A 27997-nucleotide genomic window follows, 5' to 3' on the forward strand; every position below is an offset into this window, starting at 1 on the left:
ACCTCAGTGTCCGGGCAGAATGATGGGGGAGGAGACGCTCCTTCAGATATACTGGACCGAGGCCGTTTAGGGCTTTAAAGGTCAGCACCAACACTTTGAATTGTGCTCGGAAACGTACTCAGGGCGAAATCAGGATTTACTAGCAGAGCTCTCAATGATTTGAAGTAGACTGGCAAGGATTTCTGACTCCCCATTGCTTAACAGCAGCAACAATAACCTATCCTACCACTACCACAAGGCCTTCATGCGTAATGGACTAAGAGCTCTTCTACACTTCACTCAAACTTTCAGAGGGCTGCTCAGCTCTGGCTAAACTGAGCCCAGCAGCTTCTGCCTGCTTAACTGGCACCCCAACAGTGAGGCCTCAACCTGCAAAGATAACGTTGAGACATGGTTGCCAGAGGGCAAGGGAAGAACCTGGCACAGTCACTGAATTTACCTGGAACTCTTTCTCCTGCAAGAGCTCTTTGAACTGGGTTTGCTTCCACAAGCAGAGGGCAGCTTTCCGGTAACAGATAGCAGGGTGAGATAAAGTTTTCCAAGGAATCTCAGCTGGGTCTCCGTCATAGGCTCTTCCTCGAGCCTCTAAGCTGAGCCGTGGAACAACATACTGAAGCTACAAAACAGGGAAAAAACCCTGTCAATATAAATAGCACTGAGCTAGGTGGACTACTGGTCTGACTTCTTATATTCCATATACAAATCCACAAGTTCACTTTGTAGAATAACAGGGTTTTCATATTTGCTGACATTATTGATTTCATCACAAATATGACCCCAAATTATTAAACAGCACTGATGTATCCCCCCCCCCCCAAAGAAAAATGTTGGAGCATAACAATAATAAAATCTGGAACCACAAGTTTTGAGAAAAGCAGGCTGGAAAACGCTGCACTCACAGAATGCTGAGCAATCAATCTAGAGAGAATCCTGGACAAACATGCAGGTTAGCACACTATAGAGTAACTGAGCAGAAATATCTGCAGTGGAAAGATGCATTCGTGTTCAGATTTTGACTTCTGAGTGCAGGATAACTGTCGTTTGCTTTAAATATATATTTTATAAAGTTACCTTTTTTACAAAACCAGGATGAAGTTTGGAGCACAGACAAGCACTGGAAAGGGAAGGAAATTTGCAGAAGTAGTAAGAGAGAGCAGCTGTGCAAAACCTACAGAGAGAGAGATAAAAAGTATTATTTTGTTTGGTCATTCACCGGTCCCCTTTCAAATGCTATCTACTGTATTTTTATCCCATCCTCCAAGAGAAATATACCCACCACCTATTTTACTCTCACAACAGATGAAACCTTTGATGGAGAAGGAAGTTTACCTCATGCAGAAGACAATGGACTCTCCTGTCCGGCACACCAATAAATAATCCCAGAGCTCAGTAATTGAAAGACATATTTTGGATGCAGAGTGAGGAAGCCAAGAGCAGATGTCCACCTCAGGAATCAAGGACTTGGCTTCATTTAAGTGGATTGCAAAGACAGCCAGGCCGATGACATGAGCATCACTTAGAGAAGGCCCCTGGCAAACAGACAAAACATATCCCAATCAAAGCACATGAAAATACATTTTGTATCCATGACAACCAGTTTCAGTAAACCAGGAGTGGCTAACTTGCAGGCCATCAGTTGTTGGACTACAGTTCCCATCATCCCGTTGGAATACAGTTCCTATAATCCCTGACCATTGGGCCATTCTGGTTGTGGCTGATGGGAGTTGGAATTTAGCAGCATCTGACAGGTCACAGGTTATCCCTGCAGTAAAGCCCAGAACTCAAAGAGGCCTATCTCAGGACCTCAAGCAGACCGACACTCTGTGATGGCAACAGAAGGAGCCAGTTAAATTCTGGTTCTTCAGAGGGGTGCATGCATTAAGACGTCAGCTCATCGCATTGGGAAACCCACCTGATGACAGATAAGCTGGCAGAGCCTGCCCAACAAGGATGGCAAGAGTCGGCGGTGCCCACAAACCATTTTCACAAAGAGGGAGGGCCAGGCCCCTTGTCTGTAAGGAATACAAGCCATGCCATCATATTGCTGCCAGGATGAAAAATTATTTATCTCTGTTTACCTACGTTCCAGAAACTTTAAGTACCTAGCAAATGTTATTTTTACCTGTCTGGAGGGAGGAAGGAGGAGGCAGCCATTACACTCTGGCAGAACGATGTTAGAAGAAGATCAATAGCCTGAAAGAGAGAGGCTGGTTGTTGATTTCTACCCCAGGGCCTTTGTATCTGGTGTTGGTATCTAGCAGGCAGAGATACAAGCTCCTACCATGCAATTATGAAGAACTGAGAACTACAATTCTCATATTTTGTCTGACAGGACCGCAACAAATACTGAAAATATGGCTCATTGGTTGGATGGGTTCCCAACATTTTATCTCCGTAAAATGATTCTGTCTCAGAGATGTTTCAGTGAAGCAACTTAGAGCAAAGCACCTCTGTACGCACCCCTTGATCCTGCTTTTCAACTTCAGGAATGGAAAGGTTTAGCTTGATCCTAAGACTCAGGGATGCGGCTTCATCCTCGTCTTTCATACGTCCCAGAACGCCCACCAGTTTATCAGAGACCACAGCAATCTGAGCTGGCACCTCTGCAAAAGAGAACAACATGACAGAACAGCCAACAAAGGAGGCAAGGGTATATCCAGCTGCTGAAGTTCCTTAGGAATTTATTTTAAAACCTCATACGCAAATTGTTCTGCCACCCTGAACACACAGTGCCACCGGCATATGTGGCGTTTGATTCCATCTGAAGGAAGCGGGAAGTTTTAACAAGCAATAACGTTAACAAGGGAGCAACCAGGTTTAAGTGATGCACTTGAGAACTAGAAACAGACCTCGAGCCATCTCAAGCAGATTAGGCCAGGCTTGCATCTAGCAAGCCAAAAAAGTGGGCGGGTCTTTTTCAGCCAAGAAAAAGCACAACATTTGCCAAATACTAGATGCTCGAAATTAAAGTGAATCAGACAACTTATGTGCGCGCACACACACCCCGGTCCAAGATGCAACCCCAACCTGCTTCTCCCAATGGCTTTGCTTTGGCCCACTGACCAAAACAAGCCATGTTAAGTCGAAGGGGATGACATAATACCCTGCTGGAGCCCTCACACCACCTCTTCCCACTGTGGCCACTTGGAGCTGCGTGACAGTTTCCACCACAGCAGTTCCATTTGCCCTTTGGCCACCCCCTGAGTAGGCCAGGTTGCACCTTCTGGACTGTCATGCCTGGTTCATCTCCCCTTGCCCAACCAGCTACCCCAGGGATCTGCAGTCTCCCCCTTGGGGTTGTCTTTTACCCCTGAAGTTGGCTGGTGATGCGTGAGGCCCACAAACATATCACACGTCTGACACAGGCTCAAGTCATCTGCCAAAGCAGCTTTGCAGACGCGTTCTGTGCTGTTTCGTCCCCATTCTCTCCCCGATTGCCTTCACTTACCATCATGCTTATTCTGGTCTGTAATAAGCAGCCTCAGTGTGTCAAGTTCAGCTTTTAGAAGTTCCAAGGGCTCCCTGAGATCACTTGCCTCAATTTCCATTGATTCATCTGCTGAACACAAGAAGCTGCTGCAGTCTTATGCCAGGATCAAGCTATTTGTAAAGTTAGCCCAGAATTTTCTATTGTGTTTAAAATGTTTTTTTACCTGCCCTTCAGAAGGTTCTAGGGCAGCGTACAAAATGCAAGCTATTTACCCAACATACAAACTGCTATATATGAATGGCCAAGACTGCTTACAGGAGCAGGCTGACGGGAACTCCTCTGCTGAGAGAGCTACACTGGTTGCCAATTTGCTGCAGGACCAGGTTCATGGTTCTTGTGCTAATTCACAAAGCCCTGAAGAACTTGGGCCCCAAGTACCTTAAGAACAATCTGATTCCTTATGCTCCACCTCAGTCACAGAGATCTTCTGATGGGCCACTTCCTGGGGTTCCCCACACCCCAGAGGTTTGGTCAGCCTCTGTTAGGGACTGAGCCTTTAGTGCAGCAAGCCCTGCCTTTGTGGAACTCCTTGCCACTAGAGGTTTGGCAGGAATCATTCCTGCCAACTTACAGAGATCTCCTAAAAATTGTGTTATTCGGACAAGCCATGTGAATTTCTTTTTGCCAACCAGTATTTTAGTGATGTTTTTATTATTCTTACTATAATTTTGAATGGCGTTTGCCACTTGGCTGTAATTTTATGCAAGTTGAGTTTTAAAATGTTTAAATAAATATAAATGCAATATAAAAGCAACAGCAAAATGAAAAAGCAGATTAAAAACTCATGTTTACAAACTATGGACAACAAGAAGAAAGCAGCAGCTCCAATTACAATTCCATCCAAAATGCCTGGGCCAATATAAAAGTCCTTAACCTTACACACCCCTAGGGTCCCAGGCAGAGAAATGTCTTTCATTAGCACTTGCAAACAGATCCCATTTTAACCACAGATGCCTGGGAGTTGAACCTGGGATGTTCTGTATGCAAAGTGTGTGCTCTCCACCAATGAGTTATAGTCTCGCTACCCCTCCTCCCAATGGGAAGTGCATTTTAGTTCAGCCTGTAATATAAACACTGTCAACTTGAAGCCCCACTAATTTGATGGAGCAACCTCAAAAGAGCATTTGCAAGAGTAACAGCCCTCATTTTTAACGAGGTTCTTAGACAGTATGCAGACTATTGACCTACAGTGACTCACAGCACCACCTCTCTAGGTCTGGTTTAGGGCACTCAACCTAAAGAATGGACTGGAATTTGTGCAATTGAACAAATTTATCTCCACATATGTATCAGTATTAAGCCAGCTCAGCACATCGAAGTCTCCAGGCTAATTTAGCAGCACCGTTCATTAATCCTGCTTCACTGGCGTGATGCCCCAAGGCTACATATAACAGACAGTGATCGTTTTAGAGCTAACAGGCAATGCAATTCCATCGATATCAAGCCAGCTGCATTAAAGGACAAAAGCAGGCTAAATCGTTTTATTCACTTCTGCTACAGCACCAGGAATTTAATGGAACAGCCACTAGGGGCCAGTGTCCCCACTTTCTCTGGAACACAAATCATTCCTTTTGATTGCTGCAAGCTGCTAAAAAGCTTCACTTCACCCTTGATTTCTGGCACTCAGGACCTCAAGCTGCCCAAGCCTGAGAGCAGCATCTGAGTTTTCACATTAAGTAGAAAGGTCCAGAGTTCTTTAGAGGCAGCAGCAGGACGCATCAGCTCCAGTTCATCTTTTGTCAGAATTGTACCAGAAAACACAGGGAGCTTCTTGCACAGCCCACATTCCAGATTAACAGGCATGGAAGCTCCACACTGAATCACTTTTGTGGCTCAGCAGCAGCATCCCCCCTTTTCTCTTTGCAGCAAGGAAAATGCCAGCGCCTCCATAATGCATTTCCCCATTACACAACCACAAAAGAGACACTATCCCTGGGAAAATGCCAATGTTTCGTATTTGTTTTAATACCTGGGAGGAGGTGAGCAAAGAAGCAGCATTTGTTTTGCTTCATTCTTACCACTAGGCAAATATAGATCTTTCTCACCCTGCAAGAGCTTCTCTTTAACAGCTTTGCATTCTTCAATATAAGTGGCGTACATGTTCACGGGAATTTTTTCAGCCCTGTTTTAGGAGACAGAAACGTTTTTATGCCACCACTGAACCAGCCTCCAGTTACCATCATGACGCAGTTGGCATGTCACATGCAAACTATGTTTTAAAGTGAGCCAGGGCAGGCAGGTGGCTGCCCCTTTTACTGGCTGACCAAGTAAGCAATAGAATGGGCCAGAGCTGCAAACAGGAAGCTTTCAATTAACATCCGGGGGGGGGGGGGACTTTTTGTTGAACAGAACTTAATCATGATTATGTAAACGGATGTTGGCCATAGGAAAAGGCATTGCTGGTTATAAAGCGCTGTCTGGAACCTCTCCTGTCATCCCATTTCTCAATAAGTGCAGAAAAGAACAGCCGAAGAAGTGCAAAACGGCTTCAGTATGGAAGCAACCAAAGAGATAAAGACCATTTTGTTCCATGTGGGAATATTTTCTTGCACATGCAGTTAATCAAAGGAAACCTGGAGACCAAGACCAGTGGACCCAAGAGGCAGAGAGGTCTGTGGGGTATTCAGAAGTGTGGTAAGACCATAACACCACTGCATTACGTGGCTGCAGGTGCAGAGATAACTCAGCATCATGGGACATCACATCAGGTGATGTCAAACGTCCCCCGTATGAAGCCTCTAATACCAAAAACAATTGCAGCTTTACAGAATCCACTTCCTTACCTCTTAAGGGAGTCTATCAAAGCCATGCGGGAGTCGGGTGTTTCAGGAAGCTGCAATTAAAAAAATAAAATAAAAAATAGTGTTTTAATATCTGTTTTGACATAAATGATTTAGATGCCCATGTTTTTTTATGCTGCAGCTCATTCTGAGTGTGAATGTGCTTAATAGAACAGTAACCTATAAGTTTAGGAATACATAAAACAGAAAAGCAACCAAAACTTTCAAAAAATTTCTTTCGCCGCCCAAAACTGGAGGAAACGAAAAGAAGGATGCTCACCACACGTGGCGCAAGTAAAGCAGGAATAAAACGCGAAGTGTAATAGGACCGTCTGAAGATGCTGAAACACAGGAAGGCAGATGCGGTAGAAATTAATCACATCTGGAACACAAAGTGCATCTTGACATTTTTAGGAATGCCTTAAAACAAACCTACTGGTTTTTATTTCAAAAAATCACACAGAAAAACAGTACTTCAAAAACGTGGCATGTGGGCGTATTGTTATGTTAACCCATTGATATGATTAGCTATAGGGCAGTTCCACCACAGGAAGGACTACACAACACAAAGCAGCCTTTGCAGAACCGAATGAATAATAATCTAAGAAGAGCCCTGCAGCAGCTGGATCAAACTAAAAAGGGTCCATCTTACTCCAGCATCCTGCTCTCACAGTGGGCAGCCAGGAGCCCCCAAGGGAGACTGCAAATAGGACCTGAGAGCAACAACATTTTTTCCTTCATTGGGGGGCATTCACAGGGAGCCAGGCACACCCTCAGCTGCAGCCCACGGCAGCTTCCTCAAGGCAAGCGGGTCCATTCAAGGGCAACAGAACAAGCAAGTTCTGGGCTGCAATCCGAGGGCCACAAGCCCCACAATTTCCCCCCCTGCCCTGAGCGAGCTACACTGAGGAAATGCACAAGAGGGGGACTGTGCCAGACCAATTGCTGGAAACTTCAAGAGAGGAGAATCCTGCTTGCTGGTTTCCCCACAGGCATCTGGTTGGCCACTGTGAGAACAGGATGCTGGACTAGATGGGCCACTGGCCTGATCCTGCAGGGCTCTTATGTTCCTGGGGGGATGTTTCCAAAGGATGCCTTTCTAACCGGAGTTGGGGAACCACCATTCATGGGTGTTCGGCTCTTTCCCTCCTTCCACATTCTTTCCACATGCAGCGGCAAACACTAGACAAACAGCTACCAACAGGTTTTATTATTATTATTATTTTAGCCAGCAATTCCGTCTCTTCTTCTTCTAAAGCCTTTTTTCCTGACTGTATTGTTTGATATGTTCCTGGAACAGAATATTTGGGGGAGCTGGGAGATGAAGATATCATACCTGGCTTCCATCACACTAGTTGGGATCTTTCCGGTGTTTTCAAATATCTGAATGGCCTTTTCAACATCATGAAGTGCCTGGCAGTGAGGCTGGCATACACACAGAGAGAGAAGCAACAGAGGAGAAAAGAAATGTTTTTTATCTCTTTTTGCACAACTGATCCAAGTCTTCCTTTCCTGCTCTATTGTGCTTTGTGACTGCTTTTTCTGTCCCATGGGAGATATGGCCAGTTCAGCTGCATAACAAATACTTGGTGATGGGGAACTAAGACAGCATAACAGCAGCAGAATAAGATCACAATCAGATAAAAGATACTCCAGTGTATCTTCCAAATTTCATATATTTTATGCCTTGGGACTTAAAGATTCTGCTGTTAAGTGTAAATGGCTGCTCTGGGTAAAGTCAGGCAGAAATAATGCTGTTTTGGGTCTGGTACAAATGAGCAGCCACAATAAAAACTGCAAAGAAACAGCAAGAGCCGAGGAATCAATTCTGTGACATTCAACAGGGCCCAACAGAGACATAAGAGGAATGAAAAGCAACCTTTCCTGCAGGATACGCTGAGAAATTGAAATAAGAACCCCCTGAAAACAAACATAGCTATAGCAAACAGCTTTTATGTATCACACTTAAAAGAAAAAGACCAAATTTGTTATGCTGCATTTCCACCAGTAAGTTCCAGCATCTCTGATCAGACTGCAGACAGAGTTGTAGAAATAAATGAATAGAATAATATTGGTCCGAACTAAACAAACCGGAATGTCATGTTTCGTTTTTGTCATGGAGATTAAAATTGGACCTACTTACACTTTTCTGTCTGCCTTGTACGTAACTGCACAAAAGTTACCAGTCTGCAAACATTTTACATGCCTTGTTCATCTGCCAGCTGTATTTCTACACTGGGCTTCCTTCCTCTGTTTCAATGCTGAGTGCTGAGGAAGTGCTGAGCACCACAGATCACCTGCATGCAGAGCCTACCCACCTACAGCTACCAAGCAAATGCTCAAACACAAGGCTGCTCTCACCCACCCTTTTTTCCCCTGACCGTGTGTAATTAAAGCTTTTGCCTCCTTTCAAAGTAAGGCCATGAGTTCTAAGCCCTGTGGGCGTCAGGAGAGGTGAGATTCCGAGTAGAGAATGAGCATCAAAAGTGCAGGGGAAAAGAGAGGTGAGAATGAGTGGAACTGCAAGATCAAGTTAGGTCCTTGAAAGACCCCAAGGGAAGCCTCCGAAACTGAAGGAGAAGCCCTGGAGGAATGTGCCCCCACTCCCAAAGAACAAAAAACCCTGAGTTCTGATTAGTAAAAGGGTTTGCCTGCTTCAACATTTGGTCATTGCTCATCAGGGGTCAAGCTGAAGAAGGGCATTGATAATGCAAGGTAGTTTTCATGGTGCTCAGAGAGACCCTATTCTTGACTTAGTTCCCGGCTACCTGAAGGGCCGCCTCACTCCCTCTGTGCTTCTCTGTCACTGAGGCAAGCTTGGTTGGGATTCACAAGAGCAACTTCTTTCTGACCACCTTTAAATCGTGCAATTCCCTTCCTCTTCAGGAGGACTGCTGGCCCCTCTCTCTCTCTCAATTTTCTGCTCCCAAGTTAAGACCTTCCTTTTTCAAATAGGCTTTCAATTTGCCTGGTTAGTGCAAAATGGCTGCTTTGTTCCAGTCTTATCTACAGCTATGCTTAATTTGTTTGTGCTTGATGTCATTTAAACACCAGCCAAAGTCCTTTTTATTTTCTCAGGCCTTTTAATCCTCAGCTCATTTACGTTTTTGTGCTGCTTGGTGTCTGTTTTTAATTACACTGGCTCCTTTTATATTACGGTGCCCTAATGTTTTTGCTTTATTTTTTATCTAAATTGCAACTTTTCGTAAGCTGCCCCGAGAACCTGTGGAAGTGCCGGGTCACAGAGCAACCAAGCAATAATATAAATAAAATGATAGAACTTGAGGTAAGCCACCCTGAATACCAGCTTTTAAAATAGTGGAAGGGTGGAACAGAAATTCTCCAAGTCAATACATGCCCACTTTACCCTTCAATGGAGCCTTTTTACTCCCCTCTCCACCCCCAAGTCCAGCATGCATGTTGCAGTGCTAGTGTTGCAGTTCAGAAGCAACCAATGTGGTACCTTTCAGATGCTACCCAATTCCAACTAGCATCAGTCCCAGCCAGCATGGCCAATAGCCAGGGAGGATGATGGGAGTTGTAGTCCAGCAACATCTGCCTGCCCTCACATTGGTTATAACCTTAAGATGCATCACAGTAGGAGTTGTAAGCCTTAAGAAACATTGTAAAGTCATATTGTTAATGTTCTCCCCATGTAACCAATTATTAAGGGCAGGTCTGCACTTGAGAGAAGTTACCACAGCAGCAAGTCATAGAAATTATGCTTATGGGGTCAGTCCAGGTGGTTCTTGTGTACCTGCACAGCTTCCTTGACAGAAGACAAATCCTCATAGAGACCCATGTCTTCTATTGCTACCTGGAAAGCGTTGAAAGAAAAAGGAGCACAACTGAAGGCATGGTGGTGGAAAAGGGCAGGGGGCTTAGTGCAAAACAAGACTCATCCCTAGAACTGGTTTCCGACAGCTCCGGGGCTAATCTTGCCTTTCCTACCCTGCACAAATGCTGCCAGCATCCCCTGCACATCTGCAAGAGAAGAGGCAGATTCCAGGTAGCTGACTGAGCCCCTGCACCTCCCTCTTTAAGAGGCTGAGCCCGGAAATGGAAGAAGCCCTTCACTGACCTTGAAATCAGCCAACCGGGTTTTGGCGAGAGTGATGTATTCCAGAAGAAAGGGGCGGTATTTGATGGGTACGAACGGCGGGTACATGATGTGGACCTAGAGAGACAGTTCGAATCAAGGTTAGGCCAACGGCCGTCACGCCCATTGGATGCCCCTAGCAGTTTTGCACATTCCCCTCCAAGGTATGGGCTACAGAGAACAGATGCAAGATTTATTGCACACCAGTACACTGCATGCTGCATTTTTGTATGCATATGAACAAAACAAAAAAAGCAGAGAGCACTTTACACTTCCTAGAAGTTCAAGCAGCAGTTAAAATCTAAAAAAGGTGGCAAGATCCTGTCCATTTCTCACCTTCAGGTATTGAGGGGCTTCCAAGGGCACCAGCTCCGACAGGAACTTGAAGAGGAAGACTAAGGCCTTCTTACTGCTACTGTGGAAGCCACTGCTGCTCCCAAAGGCAGCCTGGAAAGCGACAGCAACACACAGAAGACTGTTAAACTAGGCACATCACTGAGACAAGGGCATTCATTACTGCAAGATGTAGTGACGGTCACCAATTTAGACAGCTTTAAAAGGAGAAAAGGCAAATGCATGGCGGAAAAGGTGTCAACGACTGTGTTACCTGTAGGACTAGAGCTACTGCACACCACCTAGGAAACTGCCTTATACCAAGTCACACCGTTGGTCCATCTTGCTCAGTATTGTCTACACTGACTGGCAGCAGCTCTCCAGGATTTCAGGCGGGAGTCTCTCCCAGCCCCAACCTGGAGATGCTGGGAATTGAACCTGGGACCTTCTGCTTGCAAGGCAGATACTTTACCACTGAGCTATGGCCCTTCTCCAACTGGATGGGGAAAGAGCAGGAGAGGGCTTGTGCTCTTATGCCCTGTTTGTGGGCTTAAAAATAATCTGGAGGGCCATTGTAGGAAACTGGCAATCTGCTACAGCAGGGGGGTGTGAACCTGTGGCCCACCAGATGTTGCTGGACTCAAAATGCATCATAGCCCAAGAAGAGTTAGAGCCCAACATCTTCTGTAGGGTCACAGCCCCCCCCCCAACTCTTGGGATTCTACTATGCAGTGCTGGTCCAGGCACTGCTCACTCCAAGTTTGATTTATAATGTTTTTACAGTTTGAGTTTTCTGTTCCGCAGTCCCTTTGCCATTTGGATAAATGAAGGTGTGGGTTGAACAGCAGTGCCAAATTCCTGCTGTGCTAATGCAGCCTTGTTTCATTTTGACTTCAGACCCATCCCAGCCAAATGCAAAGCACCTTCAAATCCTAGTTTCTGGTACAGTAGCTCACTCCTGTAGAGGCTTGGATACCCTTCAAGACACACACACACACACACACACACACACACACACACACACCGTCCTTGTGTCTGGCATAACAAGTTTCTTGGGGAAGCATCTTCCATTTGCTCTTACCTTAAACCATTCTGCATAAGACATGAATATCGCAGGGCCCTCCAAGGCTGCCTGGCGGACTATTATGAATGCGGTGATCATGTTTTCCAGGTCATAGTCCTCAAAGGCTTTTTTCAACAGGCGATCCAGGAGGTCTAGAAGAAGCACAGCAAGATCTCCAAAATATTACATACCTATGGGGAAACCTGGATGCTAATAAAAAAAAACAAAAAGGTAACCCTCTGTTCAAAGATCAAACAAGATATTGAATACTCTTGTATTATAATTTTTTTGCAATTAAAAAATGCCAAGGAAATTGCTGTAGACAATAACAGACAACCCTGTTGTCTCAGTTCACAGGCCACAGCAGCAAATGTGCTACTCTTTCCCACTGGCCCAAAGCAACCCAATGAGCTTCATGGTTGCATGGGGATCTGAAGGTAGGTCTCCCTTCCAGTCCAATGATCAACACCAGAGCTCCAGCTGACAGATGTGTGGAGGGCGCATAAGAAAGAAAGGTCATTTTTTTGCTGTGATTTGGCTATTGTGGAATAATTGCCTATCACCATCATTACACATGTTTAGCTGCCTGGTAAAGATGCAGCTCTCTCAGGAGAGTAGTTACTGATTTCTGCTGATGCTGCTACTACAATATGGGGAAGTCCTTTTCTTCTTCTTCTTGCAGACTCCTATTGCATCTACTGCTACAGTGTTGTTGCTTTTTAGTTTAAATCTTCACTGAGCATTTTGATTTGATTGTTTTTACTGTTTGCTAACTTTAGTTTGGGATCGGTTTTCAGAAGAAGAGCCGGATATGTGTATTTTCTTTAAAAGTAAGCAAACACATACAGGACTGATCTCATAACCACTTAAAGGGTTTTAAAGCTCCAACATTATACAACCACATTTAAATCTCGATATATTAATGCTCATACCTGAGCATGCACTTCCAGCCTTCCAAAGGTAATGGAAGAAGCCGTTTTCTGCAGAATGGGGCCTGGCACAGTACTGCAAACATATGAGAATATGCCCCCTCCAGGTGACAGTTTAAGCCGCAATTAATAGCAGTTTAAATAGTCTCAACATAATGACCCACAGCTAAATTAAAAATTCAGAGAGAGAGAAGAGACTTGGCAAAGCCATCCAAGTCAAACTGATAATATTTGGCTGAGAAGCGAATATTTCTAAAACACCAAACAAGCAGCTGTGAGCATTGGATCACACCAGCCATTTTCCTCTCATGTCTGTTGGTTCTGCGCTTGAAAGACCAGCAGCAGCCCAGACATCTTCTCCAAACATACCTTTAATCAAGTGTTGTGCTTGAGGATGACAGACTAACAATGTAGACACACAGGAAAGGACATGGTGCCAATTCACTTCGCTTGTCTCTAAGACCAACTGCAAATGATGCGTCAGCTCCTCTGCTTTGAACACCACAAACAACTAGAAGGGAAGGAAGCGAAAATCCTTTTGGAATCAAAGGACGCTGGGGCAGAGCACCCAAAACACATTCATGGTTCACTCCTGACCATCACACTGCTGATCAGTGTTAGACAGTATTAAACAAAGTGGAATAATTGGCTCATCCTAAGGCAGCTTCCTATATTTCAGACCTGAAACCCAACCCAGAGGAGCAGGGGAGGCAGGAACTCCCACTTCCACCAAGAGATCTCTATACTGCCAGTGCCCCTGAAGAGCCACTGGATCCAGACTTCCCTGCCCAGGACTAATTCTCCACACCAACCGCCTGGCCTCCTGGTCAGTGTCACTCTGCATCTCTCCCATAAGATGGTGAGTCAGGCAGGACCTTCAAAGCTAGCTGCCCGTGAGGCTATTCAGCAGAAGGGAAGTGTCTATATATAAGCAGAACTGAGAAAAGAACTCTTATCCAAGCTTTCTGCCCTGGAGAGATGAATCCTCTCTAAGGCCAGAGCCAAATGGCTTCCTTTCCTTGCAAGCAAGCAAGCAAGCAAGCAAGCAAGCAAGCAAGCACAGATGAACACCCTGGATACTTCTCCTTGCTTGCACATTCCCTTTTGATATCCCCATTCTGTTCTGCAAGCCTCTTGGCACAAACAACATTTCCCCAATGCATTGTTTGGTTTCCTGGCCTCAGCTTACAAAGCTATTGGCTTTTATTTTTTTTGTTCTGTGAAAGAGAGCAGGCTCCAATTTTGCTATAATTGAAGCATGCTACTTCTGAAAAGCCCAGACGCAGCACATATCATGTTACAGGGACTGTACCAAAGGGTACAGTTCCAGTAAGCTGCACGAGCTCCAGGAAATAATAATAAACAAGGGTTGTGCTAAAATGTGAGGTGCTCCTGGTCAGATCCCACAAGGAAGAGACATACTTTGCGGTACAGCATGGTGAGCACTGAGCTGGTTCTTGCAAAGCTCCAGTCTCTCTGTAGATGAATGGCTTCGAAAGCTGTGTTCAGAGAAGACAAAGGGAAGGGGGGAAATCTAACTTTACAAACCAGTAAGAGCAATTCTGCCAAAGGATAACAAAATATGAAAGGCTTCCCTTGCTTATGCCTCACCAAATAGGTCAATTGTTTCTAGCAACTCCTAAAACCATCAAGCCCAGGGCCTCTTTCAATTGTTCCCCTTCACACGCTGCTCGCTGCATTGCTAAGGCACTGAGTGAAAAGCTGTGAGTTCACGGTGATGGAGGTGTTTGCATTCCCATAGGGCAATGCAGGGATGCCTTTCAGGAAATACATGACATAGGATGAGTGAAAAGCAAGTTATCCGCAGGATGCTCTGAGGGCAGACTTGTGGCTTAGTAAACGTTCAGGTGACTCCTGAAATTCTGCTATCTTCCAGAAGAGCTAAATGGTGACAACCTCCCTGGCTGATTAATAGCCAGCTATTCTACTGGAGGCTGTAACATACTGTAACATTTACAGTATGTGAAAAGTAATTGTTAGCATGAGAGCAATGTGTATTTTGCTTTTGTCAGCCAGTTGGTTGGCTTATTTAGCTGAAAAATGGTTTAAAAAAAAGAAGTCTGAAATACAATTTTTAAAGACTAAGGAGCAGGAGCGAGAGCATTCAAGCCTAAGCTGTTCTTTTTCCAACTTCCACCGGAGTCCCGACTTCTCCCACGTGCCTCTGGCTTCATGTTTTCTGGCCTGGACCTCTCCACTTCCAAGGGCTACACTGCCTTTAGGACAATTTGTCAGGGGATGAAAGCTGGCAGTGGGTGGGGTCGGAGCCCAAAGTGGAGGGAGCCAGCCTTCCTTTTCGCTCTCTCCTCCTTCCCCCGCCCAATGAGCTTGGGCAGAGGAGTTTTGAAACCAGGCTGAGGACCACATGAACTTAGGAAAGGGGCTGCATGGCTTAAGCCTATCTCTGAAGGCCACATCAAACAGGGGTGGCATTTTAGAGACAGTAGCAGGGCCTGGGTCAAAGGGTGGGGGCTTTTCAGAAGTTGCTGGTTGCATGGCAGGAAGGAAAAGCAGACCCTCCTGAAATCACCACCCAGCTCTACATCAGGTATATAAAGAGTTATGCCCAGTATGATTAACTCCTCTCTCATCCCTGGAGTCCTAGCTTTTTTTAAAAAAAAAAAACCCTAAACTAAAATCATTCTAAAACCAGTAATACATCACCAAACACATCAACAATACATATTATCATTACATCATTTAATTATTAGTCCCAACATACGTAATATGTAACCAGTCATATATTGTACACTGGTCAACAGTAACTTCCAGTATTCCCTAATTTTGTGGCATTTCTAACAAATGAGACAGACAAAATTACAATGCCAGTACTACTGCCATTAACTCATGGAGAAATCTGGCGTAATCTTAAGGGAAGGGTGCGTGTCTAAACATCCATTTATAAAAGCTTTGTTTTAAATTCACACTCAGTGCTAACTGGGGCACTGACTTCCAAACCCATCTTCTCTATAGGTCTATTTCCCAGTTCCTTTGATAGGAAGCCCCACCTGTTAGCTGAGCGTTGTAAGTAAGAACCTGGGTCAAGGTGTGACTAAAGAACTGATGCAGAGACTCCGGAGGGACTGTGCCTTGGGATGCCGTCATGCCAAATACGCAGAGCCTGGAAATGGAAAGGGAACCTCTAAGTCTCAGTGCTCAAGAACAATGATTCATCAGAGGTGAATTGCTGATAATGGCTCCAATTTTCTCAGTATAAAGACATTCACTAGGAGGGCTGTCAAAATGAATGTAAATATTTATCCATTTAACATATGCGGAAAAAATACACTAGATTCCCCCCCTTGAGAGAGTTCAGTCCAAACTCCTTAGAGCTCTCCTACATACAAGTCCCCAGATGCGTTACAAACTCATGGGTTAGACCAGAAACGGAGATGATGAGAGTGGAGGCTTATATCTGCCTAACATCAATCTGCAAATGGCTGACATTGAATCTGCTCCCCCGAGGAATAGCCCCACTGATCCTCTGCGACCAGTTCCAGTCAGGCTGGCAGACAGCAGTCCTGAACACCTTTCAGAAACTGGGTTTTGCTCCTCAAGCCCTTCTAAGTCTGGGGTTGGGCCAAGCAAAAGCTACGGTTATGCAAAGAATCATAGACACCGAGAGACAGGGTACCCCGACTACAAAATTGGAGAAATCGAGATATATATAGCCGCACCGGCAGCATATCTCTTCTTTCTCGTATCCAAAAATGCAAGAAGGGCTTTTACACTCTCCAGAAGCTCGGCTCTGCCCTTGCCGGTCCTGGAAGGATCCTTTTAAAAAGTCCCATATGCTCAGAGACTTTGCACCTGTTCATTGGGGGATATAGGAAGCCCAGAGCACTTATTCTTTAGATGTCCCTTTTATGAAGAGGCACGTAGTGAGACCATTGATCCCCTGCTGGTGAGGCTCACTGACCTCCCGGAAAAGCAAAAATTCGACCTTTTCCTGTTAGGCAAAGATCATAAGATGACCTGGATGGTCATCAGATTCTGTGTACAGATCTGTAGGCGCAAACCATCCCCCGACTCAAACTAGTTTGTTAAGAAAATGTGGGTGTATTCTGGGTCATCTCTCTGAGGTAGCTTATCTTAAAGTTTTAAGTGTCTATACGCTTATCACATTTATAAATTTTAAATTTATTGTTGTACATTGTTTAAAATGTTTGTTTTCCTTCTGGGATTGTACCCCCAAGTGTGTTTTATAAGCTGGTCTCCGACCGTAATAAATTATCTTTCTATCTACACTAGATTCCCTCACCATATACACACAAACCCTGTTGCACAAAAGCAAGGAATGGGGGTTGGGGAAGGAACTCGGAAGGAATGCAGATGACCAGGAAAAGGTTTAAACATACCAACTTCCAGGAACTGAACTAATTGGGTGCTATAAATAGGCAGATAAGGAGAGAAAGCAGGTGGCATCTGCAGTTTGCATCCTGCAGAGTAACTCTGGCATAGGAAGCTCAAGGTAAAACATCACCAGTCACAACTGCTTCAATGATTTGTGGACTTTAAAAACAATGCCTAGGATTTCCTTTGCAAGTTGCACATTGGCCAGGACTGACAGATAAAGAACATAAGCACTGGGACACTGCACCAAAACAGTGGACCATCTATGGAGTTTACAGAGAACGGCTGCTGGACACTGAAGTTCTATTCTTAGTGAGGTTATCACACAACAAAAAAGACTCATGTATCTTTAGGGTGAGAAGGGAACTGAAACTGCAGGCCACATTCCATGAAACCTAGGGTGGGGGACCTCTGGCCCTCCAAATATTGTTGGAGAACAAAACCCACCATCCCCGACCACTCGCCATGCTGGCTGGGGCTGCTGGACCATCAGTTCCACAGCCCTGTATTAAACAATGTGCTTGCATAGTTAAGAAGTGCTCCCCCTGACCATTTCACCGCTCTCATAGTCATGCATAACCCGCTGTTCTTTGCAAAACCTCTAGAGTGGGGCATGGCCCCTTACCAGCACTTCACTGCCTTCAGTGTGGAGGTCTCTTCCTGCTTTTTTTCAGCCGCAGCATCGAGCACCCCTAAAGAGAAACAAAAACAAAGTAGCCTCAGTGGGAAACACAGCTGGAAAGGACCTCCCACAATATGGAAGAAGCCGTTTGGGAGGCACACATTTAAGGAGATGACCTCATTAGGAGAGTGGTGGAAAGGAACAATTCTTCTCACGTTGAAGTTATTATGAACAATTTCTTAAGAGGCAAAGACTTGGAAACAATTAACCCTGACCTTGAACCACTCTAAAAGGTTTGACGTGCACAGATTTAGCTCTGAAAGGTTGCCCTAATGTTTATACTCCAGAAGTAACTGGGGCAGGAAGATTTGTTATGCCAAGCGCCTCTAAAATGAACATGGGCTGCACATGAACAGAGGGGGAAAGGCAATCAGAACAAACAAAAGCACCAGGTGACCTGGAACCCAAAGATTTACAGGTTTTCCTGCCTTCCTGTTGCCGTGCAAAGAAACAGCTGAAGCACATGGCAACAAATAACAGATGCAGTGTAGTCGCTAACTTAAAACTCACTTAGTGGTACACCTGCTCAGGTAGCCAAATGTTTCATACCAGCAGAAGATTGTTGCACAAGAAAATGCATAAGCAGATTGCTGGTAACTTCATTGCACAACAGATTGTGCAACGAGTTTCCGCCAGCACAAATACTGCATTGGATTAGTCTGTTGCGGGACATTGGAATTCACCCCCATCCACAAGCACATGAAACCCTGGTCCCAGGGGTGTTACTACAATTCAGAGAGATGTGCAACATGACGATTTGCGGTTCATTCTCAAACTCCAGCAGAAAATAAATGCTCATTTAGAAAAGAATTAGTGCCAACTACGAGGCAGCAGTCAAAACATGAGATCATTCCAGCTACTCCTCTTTCACATTACAGCTCATTTTTATTACCAATCCCCAGCTCGCTACAAATGCAGTGGTATCTGGAAAGGCTAATTACATACACAGCACATTCCAGCATGTCAACAACACCCCCAGCCGTCAGAACAGGGAGAAGTATCTCTACTGAGGTGTAATTATAATTTAGATCCCAATGCAATTTACTTCTACAGGCACCACTTACATGTCAACATTCTCTCAAGTACAGCACAGCAGACCTGTTTTTTTTTAAAAAAAACAACAACACAAAAATATAATAATATAATTATTAGCTTTTCATCAGATATGTTCACATAACAGACTCTAAGATGCTCTGCCTCTTTCAAATGTAATGGGAAATAAATCTGTCAATCAGTTAAGTGCACAGGCTTCAATGCAGTGCTGCCCCCTTCCTTGATGGAAGGCATCAGTCAGTAGAACAGGGGATGAGGTCATTTTCCCCATAGCCCCTCCTCCTTTCCCTAACGCTACTTGAGAGGTCTGGGGAACCCTCTTGGGAAGACATGGGGGCAGAGGCAGAGGAATTGCCAAAACTGACTTCCTCTCCTTTCCACCTCTTTGGTGGAAAGAAACAAGGATGAGGAAGCAAGTGCAGGCTTTTGAACAGAAGGCAGTGACTCTGGGAGAGCATCGTCTTGCATCCTGAGGCTTGCATGAGCTTTCAGAAAAATTCCCAAGGTCCACAGATTCACTGTTGAGGGCTAGGACTGCTGACTTGCCTTGTCTATGGGCTGCAAGCTAGCAACACAGGAAGCTGCCTCATATGTACCAATCAGAGCAGTGATCCACCCAGCTCAGTACTGTTTACATTGATTGGCAACCTATCTCCAGAAATTCAGACAGGGGTGTGTCCCAGTCTTACCTGAAGATGAAGGGAGAACTAAGCTCTTGCTGCAGAGACTCTAGTTTCATTTATCTCACTGGTGTGCCAAAAACCATTTTATTAAGAACCACAACACTTAGTGATTATGCACTGTCCTTACTTTGGAGATTTTCTGCAACTGCAGCTTCTTTCCCATCTCAAATGTTTTCTGAAATCCATTATGAAGGAGCACAGTCACAAAGTCTACAAATTAAGAGCAAAGCCACTGTCAGCATACTCCCAGCATACCAAAAGGGAAAGGAAGATAATCTAAAAGGGCAGCTCCTTGCCCATCTTCCCTGAGGGCTGCTGAAGACCTGCATGCCCTGAAGGAAGGCAAAAGCAAGGGAGCTCAGGCCAGGGAGCACATATACCATCAGTTCCCAGTTGGCAGGAGAGGACTCTCTCTTCATTTCACAAAATGCATTTGTTTTAGTGCTTAAATTGTAAACTACATTAAGTGCCTCAGCAGAAAGGTGGTGTATAAATCCAATGAATAAATAAATAGATAGAGGGAACAAAGGAAGGCTGAAGGCAACAAATGGTGTCTGGAAATCCCTTCTGTACAGAACAGGGTTCACCTTTGGTTTATTAGTTTAATCACTAAAGAAATAAAAATTAAATTGTTAATGAGGAGAATCATCAGACCCTGAATCGTCTTAGTCAGGATATTCTGGGTCAAAGACCAGCTGAGCTAGGGAAGGTTCTGTTTAATTCCCAGGCAATTAAAGGACTATGCAGGGAAGGAATGAAAATCAAGAATAGAGATGGGTAACTTTTCTCCCTCCAGATGTTGCTGGAGTACAACTCCCAATTACTGGCCATGTTCCTGGGGCTGATGAGAGCTGGAATTCAACATCTCGAGGGCCACAAGCCATCCCAACCCTGGCCTAGAACACCCCACAGAAGGCAGAGATGGACTGGCATCTTCCAGCCCTCAGAAGGATTCCTAGGCTTACCAATGTGCAATGGCCACTGCCTTCAATCCCCACAGAAGCCAACATCTAACAACCCCCCGCCCCACCAACTGCCCCATACCAACTGTGTTCCAAGTCAGAGCTTGCCTGTAAGCATAGACCCCAGTGTCTCTGTGTCCAAGGAAAGGTCTTGTGTTTGATGGCAAAGACGACAGAGACAACTGCACAACCACTCCTCCAACGCAGGAGCATCTGGATTACTGAGAAGAGACAACACCAACTGCAGTTCCCAATATTATCTTTTTCTAGGGACTGTTTCCCTGACCCACAAGTCCCCCCCCACACCCCCCCCTAAAGCTGCAAATCTTTTGGGTCACTGCAAATCTTGCTTAGCGCTCTATGTGCAGCCTTGTCAAATGCGCCTTTATCTTATGAGTGTAAAATACAAGCTGCCACAGACGAGGAGGCCAAAGAGCTGACCATATTTCATGTCAAGCCCAAAATCCTAGCAAGTCTTGGCAGCCTCTACTTACTTCTCCAGCAGCTCTTCCAGGCTGACAATGTTCTCTCTGTGTAACCGCCATGCAACTTCCAGAATGAGTGGGCTCTGGGGGAAATAACGCTACCATTAAGTTCAGGACCCGCAAAGAGGTATGGCCAAGCACCCACAACCAAATAACTCAGCCACTTGGCTAAGGCTCAACAGCTGATTAGTGTGGCCCACGTAGTTGCTGAAGGCCCACATCTAACCACAACCCATTTGCTGCCTCAGCTGTGGCAAGCTATGAAGACATTGTCCTGACATTTTGTGAGAGATCCATATATAAATACTTAGCATGAATAAATAAAAATAAATAAAGCTCAGAGGCAATAGGATAGCTGGCAAGGACCATTATTATTTAAGTACTACAATGATAAGAGTTTATTAAGAGGCCTGCGCTCTTAAGTTTGCTACTTAAATTGTTTGCTGGCATCAGAAGAGGAATCCTGTATTTCTCCCCAACAGTGTAAAGGCGCTTGTCAGCATTAAGGCATCAAAGAGGAGTGAAGCTATATGAGGAATGTTTTTCCAGCACATGTGTCTATAGATGGAGTGGGGAATCTGCGGCCCTCCCAGATGTGGTGGGGTTGCAGCTCCCATCATTCCTGACCACTGGTTGGGGCTGATGGAAGTTGGAGTCCCCCTAACGTCCAGAAGGTCGCAGGTTCCCCATCCCTGGTATGTAGCATTTCTCTCTCAACACCCCATATTTCTAAAGCATTCTTACTTGCAACTTCCAGGTTTCTTGAGCAAACCGCAAACGGCAGAAAGCATTGTGCGTTAACAAATCCTTCAGAGACTGAAGCAAGCATGACAACTTTTTCTGTAATTGAAGAAAAAAGTGCTGTTAACTTAAAAAATGATAATAAGTAGCCAGCAGCTTTCAAGGGTGCAGACTCTTTATCTCCCTCCTTCCCCTCTCCTTGCAGCTGCTTGTACCAGACAGGTAAAGTGAAGGGGAAAGGGATTTGGGGCGATGAAGTAAATGGAATATAAGAGGGCTGCATACAAGGAAAGCAGTGCAACGAGGCTCATGGAGGTTTCAGGGCATTTGAAATGTCTTAGATATGAGCTGAGCTATTTCTCAATTTCAGGGAGGGGGTGAAATCCCATATGAACTGCAGGGAGAGCTCACCTACTGTAATTCCCAGAGGCCAATCAGACATCAGTAGGTCACAGAAACCTCAGAAGGAAGTTGCCAAGCTGCCCCCAACAGCCTTCCCCAACATGATACCCTCCAGATGTTTTAAACTACAGTTCACATCACCCCCAGGCAGCATAGATGTAAGCTGCTGAGGCTGATGGGAGTTGCAGTCCAAAACATCTGGACAGGACCACAGCAAATGAAGCATGAGCTAAAAATATTTCACTTTCATCACAGAGGAACTGCAGGTAAACCCAAATGAATGCCATAATTCCTGTTTGCAGACCCTCTAATTGAGGTGGCATTCTGTGTAAGGAAATAGGTTGCCAACCTCAGCCTTTAGTTCCTCTGATAAACATTTACAGTTTATACTTAGAGACAATAGCAGCAAGATGGGGGTGTGCACTTCTCTCCCACTCTTGCCATGCCCAGAAATGGAATTCCTTCCTGCTTACTCTCTGCTCTGCATTCAGCATCACAGCTGGACCAGACTCAGCAGAGATCTTCTCAATGTTTCCAGCAGCTATTCTGGCTGACAGGATTTCCACTGGCACACCCAACATGAAGGCCTGATCCTGCAATGCTGAGACTAGAATGTAATATCAGAGATAGAAATGTGAAAAGAGAGGGGAAACAGGGTTAGCAGGGACAGGTTGTGCAACATAAGCCTATCCATTCTTGCACCTGAACCTTAACAATAACACCCAAAACAGAAAGTGGGAGGGGATATATTTCAAGGGAGAAAACACATCTTGTTCTTAAAAGTTCCCAGGATAAATTTCCAGCATTTCTAGCTAAAAAAAAGAGGCTCAGGCTACAAGGTTAGGAAAGGTCATTGTCCCCAAACTTGGCAAATTGTTGCTCCCAGTTGCTGTTGATAATACCAGACTAGACAGAATGTTGATCAGAATATTTTTATTTTTCTGAATGGATTACCACATTTTTCGCTCTATAAGACACACATTTCCCCCTCCAAAAATCAAGGGGAAATGTGTGTGCGTCTTATGGAGCAAATGCAGGCTTCTTGGCTTCAGCGATAGCAATGTGAAGCCTCCGAAGCGCAGTGGGAGCGCTCCCGCCGCGCTCCGGAGGCTTCGCGTTGCTTTCGCTGAAGCCTGGAGAGCGAGAGGGGTCAGTGCGTACTGACCCCTCTTGCTCTCCAAGCTTCAAATATAGCTGCCTGAAGCCTCCGGAGCGTGGCGGGAGCTCCTGCCATGCTCTGGAGGCTTCGGGTTCCTTTCGCTCAAGGGTAGGTGCCCCTTCAGCTAAGGCGCAGCGCCCCTTCAGCTAAGCGGGAGGAGAAATGGAAGGGGCTCCGTTTCTCCTGCCCCTTCGCTGAAGGGGTGCTGCGCAGAGAGGGGGAGATTTTTTTTTTCTTGTTCTCCCCCTCTAAAACAAGGTGCGTCCTATAGAGTGAAAAATTCAGTAACTTGATTTTCAGCAGCTCCCTCTGGCAAAACAGATAATCTCTTGCACCCACCCGCAAATTGTTCTGGAACGGAAGCTTCATTGGCTGGACTAAAGGAAAGTAGCTGCTTGTTCCACTCTGAACTTTCCACCTGTAAAAATAACACACAGAGAGACATGTTCATCTTGTTTATTACTTATGCTATCAAATATAACCTAGCCTGTTCCAGATGCAACCGCAAAATGCTTGGGCATACTTGCACAGCAAACATTTGGGAGTCCAGAAGGAAATGCCAAAATTCTCTGAAATGGAAGAAGGAAACCTTTACTCATCTGTTGCCCTCCAGGTGCCTTGGACTACAACTCCCATCAGCCCTAGCCAATGCTGGCCCGGGCTGATGGGAGTTGTAGTCCAAAACATTAGGAGGGCAAACAGGTCGGTGAAGAGAAAGGGAGAACATTCCATAGATAGGGGACTTACTCAGTCGACAAATCTGCACATTTCTTTATTCAAATAATTTCTCCCGTTTCATAGAATAAGATGATGTCCAAAGGAAGCAGAATGCAGGAACAACACCCAGTGGCCTCGGCAGGTTTCAGATATTTATCCACACATTTTCTTTTTTAAAGGACAATCATTTTATGATTAAAGGAAACTTAACAGGTAGTAGGGTAGAAAATGTTCATAAGAAATTAAGGCTGCAATCCTAAACATACTTTCCTCTAGGGAATTTATATTTTTACTACTGAGTTTAGAGAAGGTATCTTATGGAGCTGTTTTTTGTTTTTGTATCTGGCTTTTATGCAACCGTTTGTATTTTAAGATGATTGTGGGTTTTTATTGAAGTATGGTTTCATTGCTGTTTTTATTTCTTGTACAATGCCTAAAGAGTTTATTTTCTGAGGCATCTCATAAAATACAAAAAATAAATAGGCAGTAAGCTCTACTCAGCTCAGTGGGACTTACTTCTGAGTAAGGATGCTTAGGCCTGCCACTGTAAGGCAATTTTGCTCCCCATGGACTTACTATTCTCTCTCCAATAAGAATCAACTCCAGATATTTATTTTTAGTCATCTGTATTTACCCCCCAGTACATACTGAGGACTCCTGTCCAGAAGCACAATTTAAACCAGGAACATAAACACAACACTGAAGTTCAATGGGAGCAAAGCAGGCACCAGGAAGCTGTTGGATGTCAACACTGCTACTTTCTTACCTCAAGCAACAGGTCACCCAAATTGTGATGGCAACTCAAAATATGAAGAGCTGCCTCCTTCAGCTTCTGTTCATTTTTACGTTCACATTTCTGTTTCTTGGATCTTCCAGCTTTTTTGGGAGGGGTAGGGAGGGTGGATTGAGAGAAACAAAGAAATCTTAGCCCAAGAAGGCATGCCACTAAATTTTGCTAAGGTGGTATGGTATGGTAATTGGTTCAAGCTGAGTTGAACTCTGTGCATCCTGATGGAGAATGGGAAAATATTTCCATTTCCAGTAGCCACTTTTAAATATGAGGGATGGGAACCTAAGATAACCTAAGGAAGTTCATAGAAGGAAAGTTTGCCATTCTCTCTTTCCCTCTGTAGTCCCCGGTGCCCCCTGAAAAGCCTCTCCAGAGATCCAGGGGCCCTCCTGAATAACATGGGTGTTGTAGAAGCTGATGGAGCAAGGAAGAAACAGAGAACTTTTCATCTATAATTTTTTTAAAGTTAACTTTTCTGAGCATCCAAGTCCCATTTTGGGCAAGCCTCCCTCTCCCAGCACTCCCCTGACCTCTATTCAACATTGTTGGGACCTTAGAGATCAACTAAGTTTGTTCTGGGTATAAGCTTTCGTGTACATGCATTCTTCAGATACCTTTTCGTGCATGCACATGAAAGCTTATATCCAGAACAAATTTAGTTGGTCTCTAAGGTGCTACTGGACAATTTTTTAATTTATTTTGACTGCTTCAGACCAACACGGCTACCTACCTGAATCCAACATTATTAGGGAGAGCCTTACTAACCCTGGGGAGGGCATTCCATAGGTGAGTAGCAATCACTGCAGAGGCATGTCCACAAAGAGCTTAGGATGCAGCATCAATGTAATGATCAGGGATGATGGATGATGGGAGCTGTAGTCCAACTAACATCTGGAGAACCACACATTCCCTATTTTTGGAATAGACAGTACTGGGCTACATGAACAAACTGTCAAACCTTTTATAACGATACAGCTTCCTATGCTCACCTTACAGGTTAATGCACCTCTCAGGGTGGCTGTGAGAAGGCTCTGAGCTGTTGGAGGGTTGCATAACAAGCGTTAAACTTTAGTTTGCTCTCAGGTTCAGCCCCCAAATCAGCTTTCTGTGCCAGAGGCTCAACACAATACCTCTTCTATAATAGTCAACAGAGCCCCTGAACATGCACAAAGTACTTCTCCCTACACAGAGCAGGGCTCATTCCACACTGCCGCCCTAGTAAAGAGAGCTTCTGGGCATATACAATGTACAACAAGAGAGACAAACACACTGGGCAAGAGCTGCACCCCTTCTAAGGAGAGCTTCTGAGCATACACAGAGTGCAACTACTACGACCTACCCAGGAGCGCAGAAAGGCCTCTCTCTCCCGCAGACATCGCTCCCTTCCCTTCGGCTCTCCGAGCGCGCGCGCGCGCGCACCAACCAACCAGCGCGCCCTATGCCCTCATTGGCCGCCAGCAGGGCGCCTTTGCCCAATAGGAAGAAGAACTGGAGGCATGCCCTTTGCCGTTTCCTAAAGCAGAGCTGCGGCCATTTTGAGAGTGGCGGTGAGGAAGCTCGGGGAGGGGAGCCGCCATCTTTGTGGTGGCGGCACAGAAGAGTTAGGCCGCGCCCGTCCCGCTGTCATTGCTGAGCGAGCCGTGGAAGGGGCGGGGCGGGTAGAAAACGGACGCCTTGGGATAGCAGAAGGATCACTAATTCCGGCATGGGAGGAGGATTGCTCCCCTTCCCACCCACCCACCCCGGTTATGGTTTAGCTGAGAGTTCTGCCTATAAATCTGTTGCAAAGATCTGTTGCATCTTTGGGAATTGGAGCTGCATTTATCAAAAGGGCGGCCACCGCTGCGTTATTAGGGGTGTGTGCAAATATTTGAACGCCTTGCCTGAGAGGCTGCAGCTTGAGTGTGTTAGTTTAATGAAAGGTGACTCCCTATAAGAGCCTGGACACTCAGAAGCACATAATATGTACGGGGGTGGAAGGAAAGCCCTTTGAGCGTATGCGGAACTGGCACTATTGCAGGCACCACTCTTTCGCCCTTTGTAACAAATTGATCTTTAAGTGTGGCACCACCTACACTCCGGAACTCCCCTGCCCATTGACATGAGGCAGGCAGGCTCCATGACTGTTTTCAGTGCCTGCTAAAAACAATTTTGTGTAGGCAAGCCTATCCAGATAAGCAAAATGCTGATATGTGTTTTAATCTGATTTTTATCTTATTCCTAAATCTAATTATTATTTTAATATCTTAAATAGTTGTTTTAAACATTTTTTTAAAGTTCAATGTTTTATTTTTTAGTAGAGTGATGGAGGTGTTTTTTTTTTAGCAATCAAGCAGTATATATTGTTTCTTTTTTAAAAAAGAAAATATGTGCAGTGTGTTAAAGGCAGGAGAAGAGAACGCAATTGCTGCAGTTTAGTTGGCCTAGAAGGGTCCCTTTACAATAGCTCAGCCTTTGCCAGACTGGCCCTTTCCAGATGTTATGGACCACCATTCCCATTGCTGGCTGGGGCTGATGGGAATGGTAGTTCCAAAGATCTAGAGGGGGACAGCTTGGCAAAAACTGCAGTAGCTGGTTTCTTCTCCCCCCCTCCCCCCCCCCCCCCCGGCAACACACACAAAAAAGAAAAAGCAGAAGCCTCTGGCACTTTGCTGAAGAGGCCATAAGGTAGTTAACTGCACAGTGTGCTGCTTTAGCAGGAATAACTTCTGTGGTTTTTCTCTCAGCAGGACTGGCTGGGTTCCCATCTGCAATGTGTTCAGGTTGGCCCAAGTGCCCATTAGCTGCTGCAGTTCCTCATTCCAAGTGCCGCGTCCTGCTAATTCATTTGGAGCCTGTGACCGGCCAAACAAGTGGAAAACCCAGTGACCATGTCCTGAGGAGCAAGCACAGGCTTGGTTTCACTTTCCAAGAGACCAATTAAGAAAACTGGCTTCTGTTGGAACTGTCAGGAGATACTTTAATTGCCTTTCCCTGACTCTTCCCTTGTCCTATTTGCCTTGACCCTTTGCCATCTCCTGGCCCAGTCAAAGCATGCCTCGGGGAGCGCTGGGAGGAAACTTGATTTCTTGGGATGCCAACTTTGCCCCCTGAGTGTTATTCCTCCAGGGGAGCAAAACATGACCTTGCAGCTGGCAAGGGAAGGACAGGAGAAGCACATACGTATTCTGCTACGGCTTGGGCCAGTCGTGAAATGTGCATGGATCAAATAGCTCCTTGCTGTTAAGGCTTTGAGAGGGTGAATAGGCAAGATCA

General features: G+C 45.3%; 1 protein-coding gene across 6 annotated transcripts in view; it reads right to left on the minus strand.

Annotated features, from left to right (window-relative positions):
* FANCA (FA complementation group A) overlaps nucleotides 1–26192 on the minus strand; it is a 38262-nt gene extending 12070 nt beyond the window's left edge. For 2 of the 6 annotated variants that reach the window (XM_028739914.2, XM_028739918.2), the window contains exons 1-28: nucleotides 26082–26192; nucleotides 24719–24828; nucleotides 23575–23653; nucleotides 22550–22683; nucleotides 21678–21773; nucleotides 20943–21016; nucleotides 20557–20669; nucleotides 19614–19696; nucleotides 18815–18848; nucleotides 17694–17760; nucleotides 15724–15836; nucleotides 14117–14193; nucleotides 13064–13205; nucleotides 11784–11917; nucleotides 10706–10816; nucleotides 10352–10447; nucleotides 10028–10087; nucleotides 7607–7695; nucleotides 6551–6611; nucleotides 6274–6323; nucleotides 5536–5612; nucleotides 3449–3559; nucleotides 2461–2603; nucleotides 2123–2193; nucleotides 1913–2012; nucleotides 1330–1529; nucleotides 1072–1168; nucleotides 440–616 (exon numbers count right to left, since the gene is read on the minus strand). In XM_028739914.2, the coding sequence (XP_028595747.2) occupies nucleotides 440–616; nucleotides 1072–1168; nucleotides 1330–1529; nucleotides 1913–2012; nucleotides 2123–2193; nucleotides 2461–2603; nucleotides 3449–3559; nucleotides 5536–5612; nucleotides 6274–6323; nucleotides 6551–6611; nucleotides 7607–7695; nucleotides 10028–10087; nucleotides 10352–10447; nucleotides 10706–10816; nucleotides 11784–11917; nucleotides 13064–13205; nucleotides 14117–14193; nucleotides 15724–15836; nucleotides 17694–17760; nucleotides 18815–18848; nucleotides 19614–19696; nucleotides 20557–20669; nucleotides 20943–21016; nucleotides 21678–21773; nucleotides 22550–22683; nucleotides 23575–23653; nucleotides 24719–24828; nucleotides 26082–26118 (2736 nt within the window). In that variant the 5' untranslated portion in view covers nucleotides 26119–26192. Of the gene's footprint in view, nucleotides 1–439; nucleotides 617–1071; nucleotides 1169–1329; nucleotides 1530–1912; nucleotides 2013–2122; nucleotides 2194–2460; nucleotides 2604–3448; nucleotides 3560–5535; nucleotides 5613–6273; nucleotides 6324–6550; nucleotides 6612–7606; nucleotides 7696–10027; nucleotides 10088–10351; nucleotides 10448–10705; nucleotides 10817–11783; nucleotides 11918–13063; nucleotides 13206–14116; nucleotides 14194–15723; nucleotides 15837–17693; nucleotides 17761–18814; nucleotides 18849–19613; nucleotides 19697–20556; nucleotides 20670–20942; nucleotides 21017–21677; nucleotides 21774–22549; nucleotides 22684–23574; nucleotides 23654–24718; nucleotides 24829–26081 lie in introns of those variants that run through there. The other 4 variants (XM_028739915.2, XM_028739916.2, XM_028739917.2 and 1 more) reach the window with 4 other exon arrangements.
* Between the last annotated feature and the right edge of the window lie 1805 nt (nucleotides 26193–27997).

The sequence above is a fragment of the Podarcis muralis genome, chromosome 7, assembly GCF_964188315.1.
Source record: "Podarcis muralis chromosome 7, rPodMur119.hap1.1, whole genome shotgun sequence".
Lineage (NCBI taxonomy): Eukaryota > Metazoa > Chordata > Lepidosauria > Squamata > Lacertidae > Podarcis > Podarcis muralis.